Here is a 14,757-nt window from a genome sequence, read left to right on the forward strand (position 1 = left end):
AGGCCGAAAGCCAGCTGGGGCAGGAGATGATAAAATGCCATACTGGTACAGTAGATGGTGCCCCTGAGCTGGGATCTGCACTCTCCATCTGGTTATCTGGTTGTGTTGTACTTTGACCTGGAATTACTGAATGTTGATGTTGACACTAACACTGGGATCTCTCACTCGGATAAGAATGGATATAAGGTTTATTTGTTGGTGGATGAGATATTTTGTATGAAACTCCTCTGTGTTTCTAAACTAAAACTGCCTTTAGTGGTAACTGGGACTGTTTGTTTCTTCACTGTGTTTGATGTCAGTTGCTCACCCGCAAGGAAAGCACTGACTAAAGGCCAGGAGTTGCTCGACCAGTTGAACCAGAAGGTGATCCAATGGTTACCATTGCCAACAATAACATTCATTTCTATAGTGCCTTTACTGTAGTAAAATGCCCCAAGGCACTTCAAGTGTTATCAAACAAAATTTGACACCCAGTCACATGAGGAAATATTAGGGCAGACGACCGAAAGCGTGGCCAACGAAGTAGGTTTTAAGGAGCAGTGAGGCAGAGAGGTTTATGGAAGGAATTCCAGGGCTGAGAGCCTAGGCAGCTGAAGGCAAGGCCATCAATGGTGGAGCGATGGAAAGCAGAGATGTGCAAAATGCCAGAAATCGGAGAAATGCAGAGATCTTGGAGGGTTATAGAGCTAGAGGAGGTTACAGAGGAAATTTGAAAATGAGTGAAAATTTTAAAATTGAGGCACTGTTTAACTGGGAGCTGCTGTAGGTCACTGAGCACAAGGGTGATGGATGAATGGGACTTGGTGCAAGTTAGAATATAGACAGCAAAGTTTTGAATGAGCTGAAGTTTATTGAGGGTGGAAGATGGGATGCTGGCCAGGAGAGTGTTGGAATATTCAAGTCTCGAGGTAGCACAGGCATGGCTGAGGGTTTCAGCAGCTGATCAGCTGAGGCAGAGGCGAGGTTGATCAATGTTACGAAGGTGGGAATGGGCAACCTTAGATATGTGGTCGGAAGCTCATTTCAGGGTCACATATGACACCAAGGTTGTGAACAATGTGGTTCAGCCTCAGACAGTTGCCAGGAAAAGGGATAGAGCTAGAATGGAGTTTATGGCAGGGACCAGCAATTGACAGTAATTGGGAGAAGGTTGGTCGCTCTGCCCCTTGGCTGTGGGTACTTGACAATCATGAGATTTCTTACCCTTTAGATAAGAAACTTACTGAACCCAATTCTCTCAAAGGATTGTCTTCCATCTTCATCTTTCCTCTCCTTGGCTCAGCTCAAGCACACCTGGTGGGTAACAGAGCTGGCTGTTCAGTCAGCTCAGAATAATTGTCACTTCTTTTTCTTGGTTAAATTCACCTGCTACGTCAAGATTATCTCAGTGAGCTTTCTCCACCAATCATCTCCTTTGATATCCCTCCTCTGCACTCTCCTTTTGTCACTTTGAATGTTAAATGGAAGAAACTTGTAGATGTTATAGGGTCATAGAATCATTTATGGCACAGAAGGAGGCCATTCAGCCCATCGAATCCATGTCAGCTCTCCACGGAGCTATCCTGTCAGTCCCACTCCCCCTGCTCGATCCCCATAGCCCTGCAAGTCGAAGAATCAAAGTCATCTGATTAACTACCTCTGCTTTTTCGAACCCTGCATGGCCCCTTCAACTTCCAGCCGTTCCCTCTAACCTCTGCTTTTTCGAACCCTGCATGGCCCCTTCAACTTCCAGCCGTTCCCTCTAACCACTGCGTCACCGCCCACAAAGTGCCCACCCGTTCATACTCTGCACTTTCTCTCCATCTCTTTGCCCCCCTCATCGCCTGACTAAATGCATCTTGTCTACGAAGCCTTCCACGTGTTGCTTTCTTCCCTTCCAACCCATTGCCAGACTACCGAACTTCATCTCAGTCTCACACTCACCAATATCACTCCATTCTTTAGCACTATCCCTACCTTGTTATTACATCCCTCTTTCCCTTCTAATCCCTCCATCTATCACCCTTTGATCTTCGCTTTCGTTCAAAAGTCTTGGTATATGTCATTGACCAATAACCATACTCACGCCCACTTTGTGATTGGCTGCCGCTTGCCCACAGCACAGAACCTACACAGATTAATTTCATCAATAACATCTTGTTCAATGACTAGTTTTCTCTTCTCATCCTTAACTTCTTCAATGCCTAAAGACACTATCAGCCCATTATCCTAAAGGTCTATAATAAAAGCAAAATACCGCAGATGCTGGAAATCTGAAATAAAAACAAGAAATGCTGGAAATCCTCAGCAGGTCTGGCAGCATCTGTGGAGAGAGAAACAGAGTTAACGTTTCAAGTCAGTTCTGATGAATGGTCACTGACCTGAAACGTTAACTCTGTTTCTCTCTCCACAGATGCTGCCAAACCTGCTGAGTATTTCCAGCATTTCTTGTTTTTATTATCCTACAAGATCTATCCTTGTCAATCTCTCATGATGGGACTTTGGTCTCCTTCCATTCTTCAACTGTCACACCAAAGACATTACAGGGTTTATTCAGTGATCCTGCACTGACAGTGAGAGCCTTGTTCAATGACAGCACATATTTGAGAAATGTAGCATTGCCTTGACCTAAACTGTTGTGTGACACCGAGTCCCTGAATTTAGCCTAGATCTCCTTCAATGCCCAGGCCACTGTACCTCATTCTTGTTCTGCTTCAATTCAAAAGTCAGTGATAGCACGATGAAGGGAGGGTGCAGTGTCCACATATACAGTGATGACACCCAGTTTTAATTCTCCATCAATCCCAGCTGCTGCATTCAGCGACTGTCCATCCATTATCCAGACAAGGATGAGCCCAAAGTGCCTCCAACTCCAAGATGGCGTGACAGACTTCTGACACCAAGCCTTAAATGAAGCAAAATGTTCCTGAATGGCACCTTCAGTAAAGTCTGGCGATCTTGTAGCTTGCTCTGCTGTTTGATCTCAAAGCTGAATTTACTTCACCAATTGGTCCTGCTACTAAAACCACTTTCTACACAATATCATCCAACCCTAACCCCGACCCTCATAAACTCCCCCATCATCTTGCTTTTCCCAGCTGCCTCCCCATGTCCTATAACTCATCTCAAAGCTCTAACCACATCCTGACCCTCACAAAGGCCTGAACCCCAACTACCTTGGTCTCTGATATTGCAGCAATTTGATTTAAACCTTTGCCCTCACTTCACTGTGCCCTCCCTCAGTGATCTGCAGCAATATACCCCACCTGTATACTGTCTTCTCCTGACACCAGTCTACTTGTTCTCACTACCCTCTGCACCGTCTGAGTGGCTATTCTTTCACTTATTACCCCCTATTCCCTCTAAAACTCCCTCCCAAATCCCTCTGCCCTCCTATGATCCTATGAACTGCACCTACCAGTTTTCAAAGCTTCCTAAAAGTTCTTATCTTTAACCGAACCTTCAGTTGTACCCCAACTCCGCTTCTTATTTTCACTTTTTCCTTCCATCCATTCTGTTCCTCCACTTATTGACAGCCTGAAGAATCTGTCAATACATGAGGAGATAGCCACGACAGGACTACATGTTCTCAGTTACTTTTTAGCTCTTGGAAGTGGAAGAAAAGATTTATTTTTAAGATGAGGAAGAAATATTGAATGTTTAATCTGATTTGCCTTCTTCAGGTCCTATTGCTTCAATTGCCTGTGGGAAGCTGGGGGATCGATGGACCTCAATTCTTGGGGCTATCCTTGTGAGCAGCGGATTTCTTATTAGCATCCTGGCTCCTGGTGTCCTCTTCCTTTACGTCTCCCTCGGTGCTGTAGTTGGTAAGAAATGTTAGTTCTGCTTTTAAAAGACATTCTACATACCTTAACCATCTTTAGGAGTGACTGCTCCATAATTCCAGGTAAAGGCCGGCTCGGGTCTGCAAATGAAATTCGACCCGGCCCGAGTCCTTTCATTTTTTCCCGCGCCCGACTCGACCCGACCCAACCCAACCATTGGTTAGCCGACCTTCCATTTTTCACTTTGTTGCTTATCTGCACAAGCTTAAAATAACTGTAACAAAACCATTTTTCAAGTCCAAAAATTACATTAACATTGGAGCCACTTACCAGAGGTGGTGACAAACCGTGTCCGACTCAGCCCGACCCGAGCCGAGCCTGAATGCCGGACCTGGAAATGCAACCCGACCCGACCCAAACCAGACACATGTCGTTGGGTCCTGTTGGGTTCGGGTCGGGTCGCCAGCCTTTAATTCCAGGGGTTCTTCAGTAGCTAAATATTTAACACAATCAAAGGATAATATCACATCATTACATGATGAAATTTAAATTAATAAACCCACTTGTAAAAATAAATGTTTTAATTTGCACATCTTCCTTATTGAACAAGAGAAGAAAACTTCTTTCTAGAAATCTCCCTAGATAAACTGTTACTACAACAATTTGTGTTGTATATAGTACCTTTAATGCAATAAAATGTCCCAAGGCAATCCACAGGAGCATTATAAAACAAAATATGACACCGAGCCACAAAAGGCAATATTAGGGCAGTTAGCCAAAAGCTTGGTAGGTTTTGAGGAGAAGTAGAGAGGTTTAGGGAGGGAATTCGAGAGCTAGGACCCAGGTGTCTAAAGGCACAGCCACCAATAGTGGAGCGATTAAAATCGGGGATGTTCAAGAGGCCAGAATTAGAGAAGCACAGAGATCTCGAAGGATTGTGGGGCTAGAGGAGATTACAGATAAAAGGCAGGGCAAGGCCATTGAAAACAAGGATAAGAATTTTAAAAGCAGAGTGTCTCCTGATAAGGCAGACCATGTGCAGAGCGATTGCGGATGTCATCAGTGCGTCCAAACATTTGCCAGCTTGCCAGTATGAATGTGCACATTGATGTCACCACGCAATGTCAGACATAATGGCCATGATTGCCGCCTCCATTTCCCTAACAGTATCCCACTCCCTCCCGCCATCCCCGTCTCAGTCACCACTTCTAGTTTCCCGCTCTCGACTACCCGCTGCTCCACCCGCCTTGCTGCTTCCCCACCCCCCCCACCCCCCCCAACCCCACCTCCCCGGTCGCTCGCTGCCCGCCTCATCGCTTCCCCCCTCCCCCCACCCCCCCTCGGCTGCTTGCTCCCCCGCCTCGCCACTTCCCCTCCTCAGCTACTTGCTGCCCACCTGGGCGCTTTCCCCCTTCGGCCGCTCGCTCCCCACATCGCTGCTTCCCCTCCTCAGCTATTCGCTGCCCACCTCGCAGCCCTCGGTCGCTCACTCCCCACTTGCACCCACCCCTGCTGCTTCTCCGGGCGGCGCGGCAGGGAGCGAGCAAGTGGCCAAGAGGGTAAGGGAGAGTGAGCAGCTGAGGGCTGCAAGGAGAGGAGTGAGCAGCCGACGAGGGGGGGCGGGGGGGGTGAATGTTGCAAGGCGGAGAGAGAGCGGCGAGCAGGTGCTTGCTGGAGGGAGTGATGAAGAGAAACGGCGATGGCGGGAGGGAGCGGGGAACTGTTGGGTTGGAGTGAAGGTGGTGATCATGACCATTGAGAGGGTTTGGGTTTAATTTTTTGTGTGCCAAATTGAGCAGCACCATTTTTATTACTGGCAGCTGCCTGAGATATCGCTGACGGTGACATTTCAGTTGAATAGTCTGCATTTGCGCATGTGCTGGTACTGCGCCTCCTAGTGGTTGCATTGTCAGCAAATGCAGCCTTTTAAAACCGAATTATAGCTTAACCGGGAGCACAGCACACTGGGAGCTGTCAGCGAACACAGGGCTGGTGGATGAACGGGACTTGGTGTGAGTTGGAACACGGGAAGCAGAGTTTTGGATGCGCTCAAGTTTATCATAGAATCATAGAAAGTTTACAGCACAGAAAGAGGTCACTTGGCCCATCGTGTCTGTGCCAGCCGAAAAACTATCCACCTATTCTAATCCCACTTTCCAGCATTTGGTCTGTAGCCCTGAAGATTACAGCACTTGAGGTGCATATCCAGACATATTTCAATGAGTTAAGAGTTTCTGCCTCTACTACCCTTTCAGGTAGTGAGTTCCAGAGCCGCCACCATCCTCTGAGTGAAAACAAATTTCCTCATCTCCCCTCTAATCTTTCTACCAATCACTTTAAATCTATGCCCTCTTGTCACTGACCTGTCTGCTAAGGTGCTCTGCACCACTCTATCCAGGTCCCTGACAATTTTGTACATTTCAATCAGATCTCCCCTCAGCCTTCTCTGTTCCAAGAACAACCTCAGCCTATCCAATCTTTCCTCATAGCTGCATTTTTCCAGTCCTGGCAACATCCTCATAAATCTCCTCTGTACCCTCTCTAGTGCAATTACATCCTTTCTGTAATGAGGTGACCAGAACTGCACACAGTACTCAAGTTGTGGCCTAACCAATGAGTTATACAGTTCCAGCATAACCTCCCTGCTCTTATATTCTATACCTCAGCTAATAAAGGAAAGGATTCCATTTATGGAGGGTAGAATGAAGAAGGCCAGCCAGCAGTGTGTTGGAATAATCAAGTCTCAAGGTAACAATGGAATGAAAGTTTCAATAGCAGATGAGCTGAGTTGGGGTGGGAGATTAGATTAGATTTTAGATTAGAGATACAGCACTGAAACAGGCCCTTCGGCCCACCGAGTCTGTGCCGAACATCAACCACCCATTTATACTCATCCTACACTAATCCCATATTCCTACCAAACATCCCCACCTGGAGTCGGGCGATGTTATGGAGCTGGAAATAGGCGATCTTAATGATGGGCAGATATGTGGGCAGAAGCTCATCTCGGGGGTCAATCATGACCCAAGGTTACAAACAGTTTGGTTCAGCCTCAGGCAGTTGCCGGGGAGAGGGATGGAATCAGTGGCTAGGTAGTTAAAAATGAAGAAGCACAACAAATGAGAAAAGGCCTTGCAGTTCATCAATACGTCCTCAGCCAATTTACAAGCTGTCCAATTTTGAACTTGTCTCCACTTGTTTAATCTCCTCCCACGGCCCATGTACAATCTCTCCGATCATTGAGTCTACCAAACCATTTAATCTCCTGAAGGAGAGATCTGGATAAATACTCCGTGATTCCCAATGGCAGTGAAGCAACTCCAGAATATTCATCTATCCATCCTCACAGTTCCATTATTCAACTCTGTCTTGCTGCTGTTTAGGGCCAATTTCCACCTTCTCCCCTTGTCTCAGCAACACAGCAACTATCCTGGTCCTTCGACAGTTTCATACCTTGTTCGCTCCCATTCCCAACCAGGCATTCGTCAGGCTTCTTTCTAAAGAAGTCATGACAATGTATTGAGTGGAATGCTAGGGTCTTTCTGAATGAATGCATTTTGATTGATGGAATAATACTGGAAAGAGTAGACAAGAGGTCCTGTTCAGAGAGTAACAGGAGTTAGGAGCTACATTAAAAACAGGACCTAAAAGGCTTTCATCTCTGAATTGTTACCTGAGCCACATGCAAATTAACATAAGGATAAGCAGATTAGAGAGGTGGCTAAAGGAGTGCAGTGGGAAGGAGGGGTTCCATTCATGGGACACTGCATCAGTACTGGGAGAGGGAGGAATTGTAACATTGGGAGTACAGCGTAGGTTTACCAAAATAATATCTGGACTCGAAGGGTTAAATTGAGGAGAGTTTACACAAACCAGGGTTCTATTCCCTGGAATTTAGAAGGTTAAGGGGTGATTTGATAGAAGTTTTCAATGTATTAAGGGGAAGTGATAGGGTTGAATGAAAGAAACTATTTCCGCTGATTGGGTCATCTAAAATTTCAGGCGTGAACGTAGGAAATATTTCTACACGCCAAGAGTGGTAGAAGTTTGGAACATTCTTCTGCAAATGGCAATTGATGCTGGGCCATTTGTTAATTTTAATTCTGGGATTGATAGATTTTTGTTCTCCAAATGTATTAAGGGATATGAGGCAAAGGGATATGGAGTTAGGTTGCAGATCAGCCATGATCTCATCAAATGTTGGAACAGGCTCGAGGGGCTGAATGGCCTACTCCTGTTCCTATGAATCCCTCAGGGGACTGGGACTAATTCTATGATTCTATCTTGCAATCCTGTAACGTGAGCCAACATGTCACTGCTTGGAGTCTGGTCCACATAACAACTCTGGAGTGGGACATTTTTTTAGTCTCCACTCTGTCTTGATCTTTCCCTATATGTTGCTTTGTCCTGTTGTTCTGCATTGTAACCAGTTCACCTGGAATCTCAATGAGTAGTGGGACACCCAAAGCTAATAAAACAACAAGTACACTGTTAAGGGAGGTTATCGATACAAAGCTTTTGTGGTTTTTAAAAACATTGTAAAACTCCTGGACTTTCAACCAGACAATCCAAATTATAATGATCTAAGATTAGTTAATCTTGGCACTGTTCTTTGAGTAACAGTTAACCTCCGTGGGGCAAAATCCCTCCCATTATCACCATAAATCATTTCCTTATTTAAAATGTGCTCATCAAATGAGGGATATTCATGCCAGGGTCCCCATCAAACACTCCCAGGACAGGTACAGCACGGGGGTTAGATACAGAGTATGGGCGGCACAGTGGTTAGCACCGCAGCCTCACAGCTCCAGGGACCCGGGTTCAATTCCGGGTACTGCCTGTGCGGAGTTTGCAAGTTCTCCCTGTGTCTGCCTGGGTATTCGTCGGGTGCTCCGCCAAAGACTTGCAGGTGATAGGTTTTTAGATTAGATTTTTTTTTTTAGATTAGAGATACAGCACTGAAACAGGCCCTTCGGCCCACCGAGTCTGTGCCGAACATCAACCACCCATTTATACTAATCCTACACTAATCCCATATTCCTACCAAACATCCCCACCTGTCCCTATATTTCCCTACCACCTACCTATACTAGTGACAATTTATAATGGCCAATTTACCTATCAACCTGCAAGTCTTTTGGCTTGTGGGAGGAAACCGGAGCTCCCGGAGAAAACCCACGCAGACACAGGGAGAACTTGCAAACTCCACACAGACAGTACCCGGAATCGAACCCAGGTCCCTGGAGCTGTGAGGCTGCGGTGCTAACCACTGCGCCACTGTGCCGCCACCGCAGCCTTACAGCTCCAGCGACCCAAGTTCAGTTCTGGGTACTGCCTGTGCGGAGTTTGCAAGTTCTCCCTGTGACCGCGTGGGTTTCCGCTGGGTGCTCCGGTTTCCTCCCACAGCCAAAGACTTGCAGGTTGATAGGTAAATTGGCCATTGTAGGAGAATGGAGTGGATGTGGTAGGGAATATGGGATTAATGTGGGATTAGTATAAATGGGTGGTTGTTGGTCGGCACGGACTTGGTGGGCTGAAGGGCCTGTTTCAGTGCTGTATCTCTTTAAAAAAAAAATGAAAATAAAGCTCCCTCTACACTGTCCCATCAAACATTCCTAGGTTTCCATTTCCCACATCAGCTATCCTCGTGTTGCCAGTTTGGTCTCCTGTGGGGGTCAGTTCTGTGCTCTGTGTCCACACCCACTCTGGATTACGACTGCGTCAAACCAAGCTCTAGGGTACAGGTGTATAGTGTTTATGTTACTGGATGAATAATCCTGAGGCCTGGACTAATGATCCCGAGATGTGAGTTCAAATCCCACCATAGCAGCTATAGGAATTTAAATTCAATTGATTAAATAAATCTAGAATGAAAAGTTAGTCTCAATAATGCTGACCATGAAACTACCGGATTTTTGTACAAACCCATCTGGTTCACTAATGCCCTATTGGGAAGGAAATCTGCTGTCCTTGCATGGTCTGACTGTGACTGTAGAACTACAGCAATGTGGTTGATGCATAAATGCCCTCTGAAATGGTAGAATAAGCTACTCAGTTGTATTCAAGAAGGCAGCTCACCCCCATCTTCTCAAGGGCAATTAGGGATGGGCTATAAATACTGGCCTTGCCGTGACACCCAAATTTTGTGAATGAATAAAAGAAAAATTCCTGTCGGAGCTTCATAATATTAGACTTTGTATCCTTTATATTTAATAAATATTATACTTATTTGGGATGCACAAATGATTTAAGGATTAAAAGGTAAGAGTCAGCAAACTGAGGAAAAACAGTCGAATGTATATGGGAACATTTACAGAAACAGGCTAACAGAGATTTTGTTCAGTGTGATGAAGCAACTTTCCTATTTGGATGCAGATGTTCAGTGAATGAGGAACATTTTTCTTTCTAATTTCCAAAACCCTCAGGGGAGGAGGTGGCATAGTGGTAATGTCACTAGACTAGTAATCCAGAGCCCAGGCTAATGCTCTGGGGACATGGGTTCGAACCCCACCACGGCAGATGGTGAAATTTGAATTCAATTAATAAATCTGGTGACCATGAAACCATTGTCGATTGTTGCAAAAACCCATCTGTTTCACTAATGTCCTTTAAGGAAGGAAAGTTGCTGTCCTTACCTGGTCTGGCCTACATGTGACTCCAGACCCACAGCAATGTGGTTAACTCTTAAAATGCCCTCTGAAATGGCCTAACAGGCTACTCAAGGGCAATTAAGGATGGGCAATAAATACTGGCCTTGCCAGCGATGCCCACGTCCCACAAAACGAATAAAAAATAAAGCTGCAGATGAGGGTGGATGTGTTGGGGCTCCTGTACATGGGAGGCTTAAACATCCCCAATTTATAAATCTACTGATCTGACTCATTATCCTGTAGGAGAGATGGCTCCGCACGGTATGGGGTGAGCAGACCAGAAGGAGGGCAAGATCCAATCCAGATAGTTTTGCTCACCTCCCTGTGGCCTGTTTTAGAGCAGCTAATGAACACCTGTGACAGGCCATTCACATCGTCCACCAGCAATGACTGGGGAGATCAGAGAAAACAAGTTGACAAAAATATTGAGCTATGAACATTTGTTGCAGGAATTGGCTTTGCTTTTCTCTATCAAGCAGCAACTGTGATGCACGCAAAGTACTTCAAAAAAAGACTGGCGACTGCCTATGCCATCGCACGATCTGGAATGGGCTTGACCTTTGCCCTTGCCCCTTTTACACAGTTACTGTTAGTAGAATATGACTGGCAAGGTGAGTAATGTGTTTTGATTCTCTTAATGGCTACAAATAAAATTCTATCATACATTTTGAACTGACGTATTTAGCAAATAAAACCTGAGTAAATTGGTTATTTATAGTGTTTCCCTGGTGTTTCTGCTGAGGTTATGGCAGAAGATCGGAAACTGGTGGAAATTTAACTCACCATTGCCTGAGTTATTTGGAGTCGAGATTTATTGACTGATGTGTGTGGAAGACACAGGGCAGCAGCTTCAGGAGAGGAGAACATTGGGTAAAAACATTTTAGGAGCGTCCTATTGTATAAAATGATGTTGATTAATAGAATCAATCACTTCATTGGCCTTTCAAACAGCTTACCCTGAAGAGAAAGTTTTTCCGTAGCTGTGAAATCGCGATCATCCTACAACTGTCAGAGTTTCCAGCTGCATTATGTTACCTTATCAAGACTGAGCTTGGTTTGTTCTCAATAGTTAACAAGTATTTTAATGTCTACTATGGGCCAGCAATTGGATAGAAGGATCCAACCATACAGCCAGGTCTCACTGTGAATCTGTAACCCAAAGTGGCTTTAAATTTATTCCAGTAACTAGACTGTAGAGACAGACGGGTGTGTGTTCATGAAACATCTTGTCACAATTCAGAAACAGCTTGAGGTGTTTCACATACTGGGAAGTGTGGAATTATGCTCGGTAGTGGCTATTGTTTGGGTGAAACTGGTGCCGTTTGGAGGTCAAAATGGCATCTAATGAGCATGAACACCGATCTGCAAATAGTGCCGGGTGCCATACTGGTAAAGAAGTGAGCGTGTGTAGCTAACAACTGCTGGAAGTATATGGAGCAAGCGGATAATGACGTCAATCGGAGTGTGATGCCAGCACTGCCATTTTGGAACTCAACACTCCAACTAATGCCCTCTGTTAACCTCGCACAGCTGAACATGCATTCAGCAGCCGGAAGTACCCTGACCCTTCCCACCGCCCCCCTATCAACAATTTCTGGTTAGTTACTGATTGATTTTTTTTTTCTGACTGTTACTACGTTTCTAAAAATGTTTTCCATAGTTGTTTCAAGTTGCAAACATTTAGGGAGTGATGTGGCAGGTGCTGCAGGACTTTATCCTGACTTTATGTCAGGAAATCAGTTAGAAAAGGGCATGACTGGGAGGGTGAGCGCAGAACAAGCAGGAGGGGGAGGAAGAGGAAAAGAGGTGAGAACGAAATAAAGGTACTGAATTGGGGGAAGGCCGATTTCAATGTGATAAAACAGGATCTGGCCAAAGTGGGCTGGGAGCAGCTACTTGTGGAAAGTCTACATCAGACCAGTGGGAGTCATTCAAAGAGGAAATAGTGAGAGTTCAGAGCCAAAATGTACGCGTAAGATGAAGGGTAGGACCAAAAAGTCCAGGGAACCCTAAATGTCAAGGGATATAGAGGATTGAATCAGGAAAAAAAAAGGAGGCTTATGGTAGAGTCAGAGCACTGAAAACAGCGGAGGCTCGAGAGGAATATAGAAACTGTAGGGAGATAGTTTAAAAAGTAATTAGGAGAGCGAAGAGGGCACATGAAAAAAACACTGGTGGGCAAGATAAAGGAAAATTCCAAGGCGTTTTATAAGTATATTAAGGGCAAGAGGATAACCAGGGAAAGAGTAGGGCCCATTAGGGACCAAAGTGACAATCTGTGTGTGAAGCCGGAGGACACAGGTGAGGCTTTAAATGATTACTTTTCATCTGTGTTCACTATGGAGAAGGACGATGTAGGTGTAGAGATCAGGGAGGGGGATTGTGATATAATTGAACATATTAGCATTGAAAGGGAGGAAGTATTAGCTGTTTGAGCGGGCTTAAAAGTGGATAAATCCCCAGGCCCAGATGAGATGTATCCCAGGCTGTTATGTAAGGCAAGAGAGGAGATAGCAGGGGCTCTGACACCAATTTTCAAATCCTCTGTGGCCACAGGAGAGGTACCAGAGGACTGGAGGACAGTGAATGTGGTGCCATTATTCAAGAAGGGTAGCAGGGATAAACCAGGTAATTACAGGCTGATGAGTCTAACATCAGTGGTTGGGAAACTATTGGAAAAAGTTCTGAGGGACAGGATTAATCTCCACTTCGAGAGGCAGGGATTAATCAGGGATAGTCAGCATGGCTTTGTCAGGGAGAGATCATGTCTAACTAACTTGATGGAATTTTTCAAGGAGGTGACTAGGTGTGTAGATGAGGGTAAAGCAGTTGATGTAGTCTACATGGATTTCAGTAAGGCTTTTGATAAGGTCCTGCATGGGAGATTGGTTAAAAAGGTAAGAGCCCATGGGAACAAGGGCAATTTGGCAAACTAGATCCAAAATTGGCTTAGTGGCAGGAGGCAGAGGGTAATGGTCGAGGTTTGTTTTTGCGAGTGGAAGCCTGTGACCAGTGGTGTACCACAGGAATCGGTGCTGGGACCCTTGTTGTTTGTAGTGTACATTAATGATTTAGACGTGAATATAGGAGGAATGATCAGTAAGCTCGCAGAGGAGGTGTTGGAGGTTTTGAAGCACATTAAGATGGATAAATCCCCAGGGCCTGACCAGGTGTATCCTAGGAAGCTATGGGAAGCAAGGGAGGAGATTGCTGGGGCCCTGGCAAAGATTTTTGTATCATCGTTAGCCACGGGTGAGGTACCGGAAGACTGGAGGATAGCTAATGTTGTGCCTTTATTTAAGAAGGGCAGCAGGGATAAGCCAGGGAACTACAGGCCGGTGAGCCTTACATCAGTGGTGGGAAAGTTATTGGAAGGGATTCTGAGAGACAGGATTTATATGCATTTGGAAAGGCATGGTCTGATTAGGGATCGTCAGCATGGCTTTGTGCGTGGGAAATCATGTCTCACGAATTTGATTGAGTTTTTCGAGGAGGTGACCAAGAGTATTGATGAGGGCAGGACGATGGACATTGTCTGTATGGACTTTAGCAAGGCCTTTGACAAGGTCCCGCATGGTAGGCTGGTCCAGAAGGTTCAAACACATGGGATCCAGGGTGAGCCAGCAAATTGGATACAAAATTGGCTTGGTGATAGGAGGCAGAGGGTGGTAGTGGAGGGTTGTTTTTCAGATTGGAGGCCGGTGACCAGTGGTGTGCCGCAGGGATCGGTGCTGGGCCCTCTGTTGTTTGACATATATATTAATGACTTGGATGTGAATGTAAGGGGCATGATTAGTAAATTTGCAGATGACACCAAAATTGGTGGTACAGTGGACAGTGAAGAAGGTTGTCTCAGGTTACAACAGGATATAGATCAACAGGGTAAGTGGGCAAGGGATTGGCAAATGGAATTTAACGCAGATAAGTGTGAAGTGATGCATTTTGGGAGGTTAAACCAGGGCAGGACATTTACAGTGAATGGCAGGGCCCTGGGGAGTGTTGCTGAGCAGAGAGACCTTGGGATGCAAGTACATAGTTCCCTGAAAGTGGCAACACAGGTAGACAGGGTGGTGAAGTAGGCATATGGCATGCTTGCCTTCATCGGCCGAGGCACTGAGTACAAGAGTTGGGACGTCATGTTACAGTTGTACATAACGTTGGTTAGGCTGCATTTGGAGTACTGTGTGCAGTTCTGGTCGCTGCACTACAGGAAAGATGTGATTAAGCTAGAGAGGGTGCAGAAAAGATTCACAAGGATGTTGCCTGGTTTGGAGGGCTTGAGTTATAAAGAGAGATTGGATAGGCTGGGTCTGTTTTCCCTGGAGCGAAGGAGGCTGAGAGGG

The 14,757-nt window shown here is 45.6% G+C and overlaps 1 protein-coding gene across 3 annotated transcripts in view; it reads left to right on the forward strand.

Moving 5' to 3' along the window:
* slc16a4 (solute carrier family 16 member 4) overlaps positions 1–14,757 on the forward strand; it is a 204,370-nt gene that overhangs the window by 118,427 nt on the left and 71,186 nt on the right. For all 3 annotated transcript variants that reach the window (XM_068057573.1, XM_068057575.1, XM_068057574.1), the window contains exons 5-6: positions 3,663–3,806; positions 10,864–11,025. In XM_068057573.1, coding sequence (XP_067913674.1) covers positions 3,663–3,806; positions 10,864–11,025 — 306 coding nt within the window. The remainder of the gene's footprint in view (positions 1–3,662; positions 3,807–10,863; positions 11,026–14,757) is intronic.

The sequence above is a fragment of the Heterodontus francisci genome, chromosome 25 (assembly GCF_036365525.1).
Source record: "Heterodontus francisci isolate sHetFra1 chromosome 25, sHetFra1.hap1, whole genome shotgun sequence".
Lineage (NCBI taxonomy): Eukaryota > Metazoa > Chordata > Chondrichthyes > Heterodontiformes > Heterodontidae > Heterodontus > Heterodontus francisci.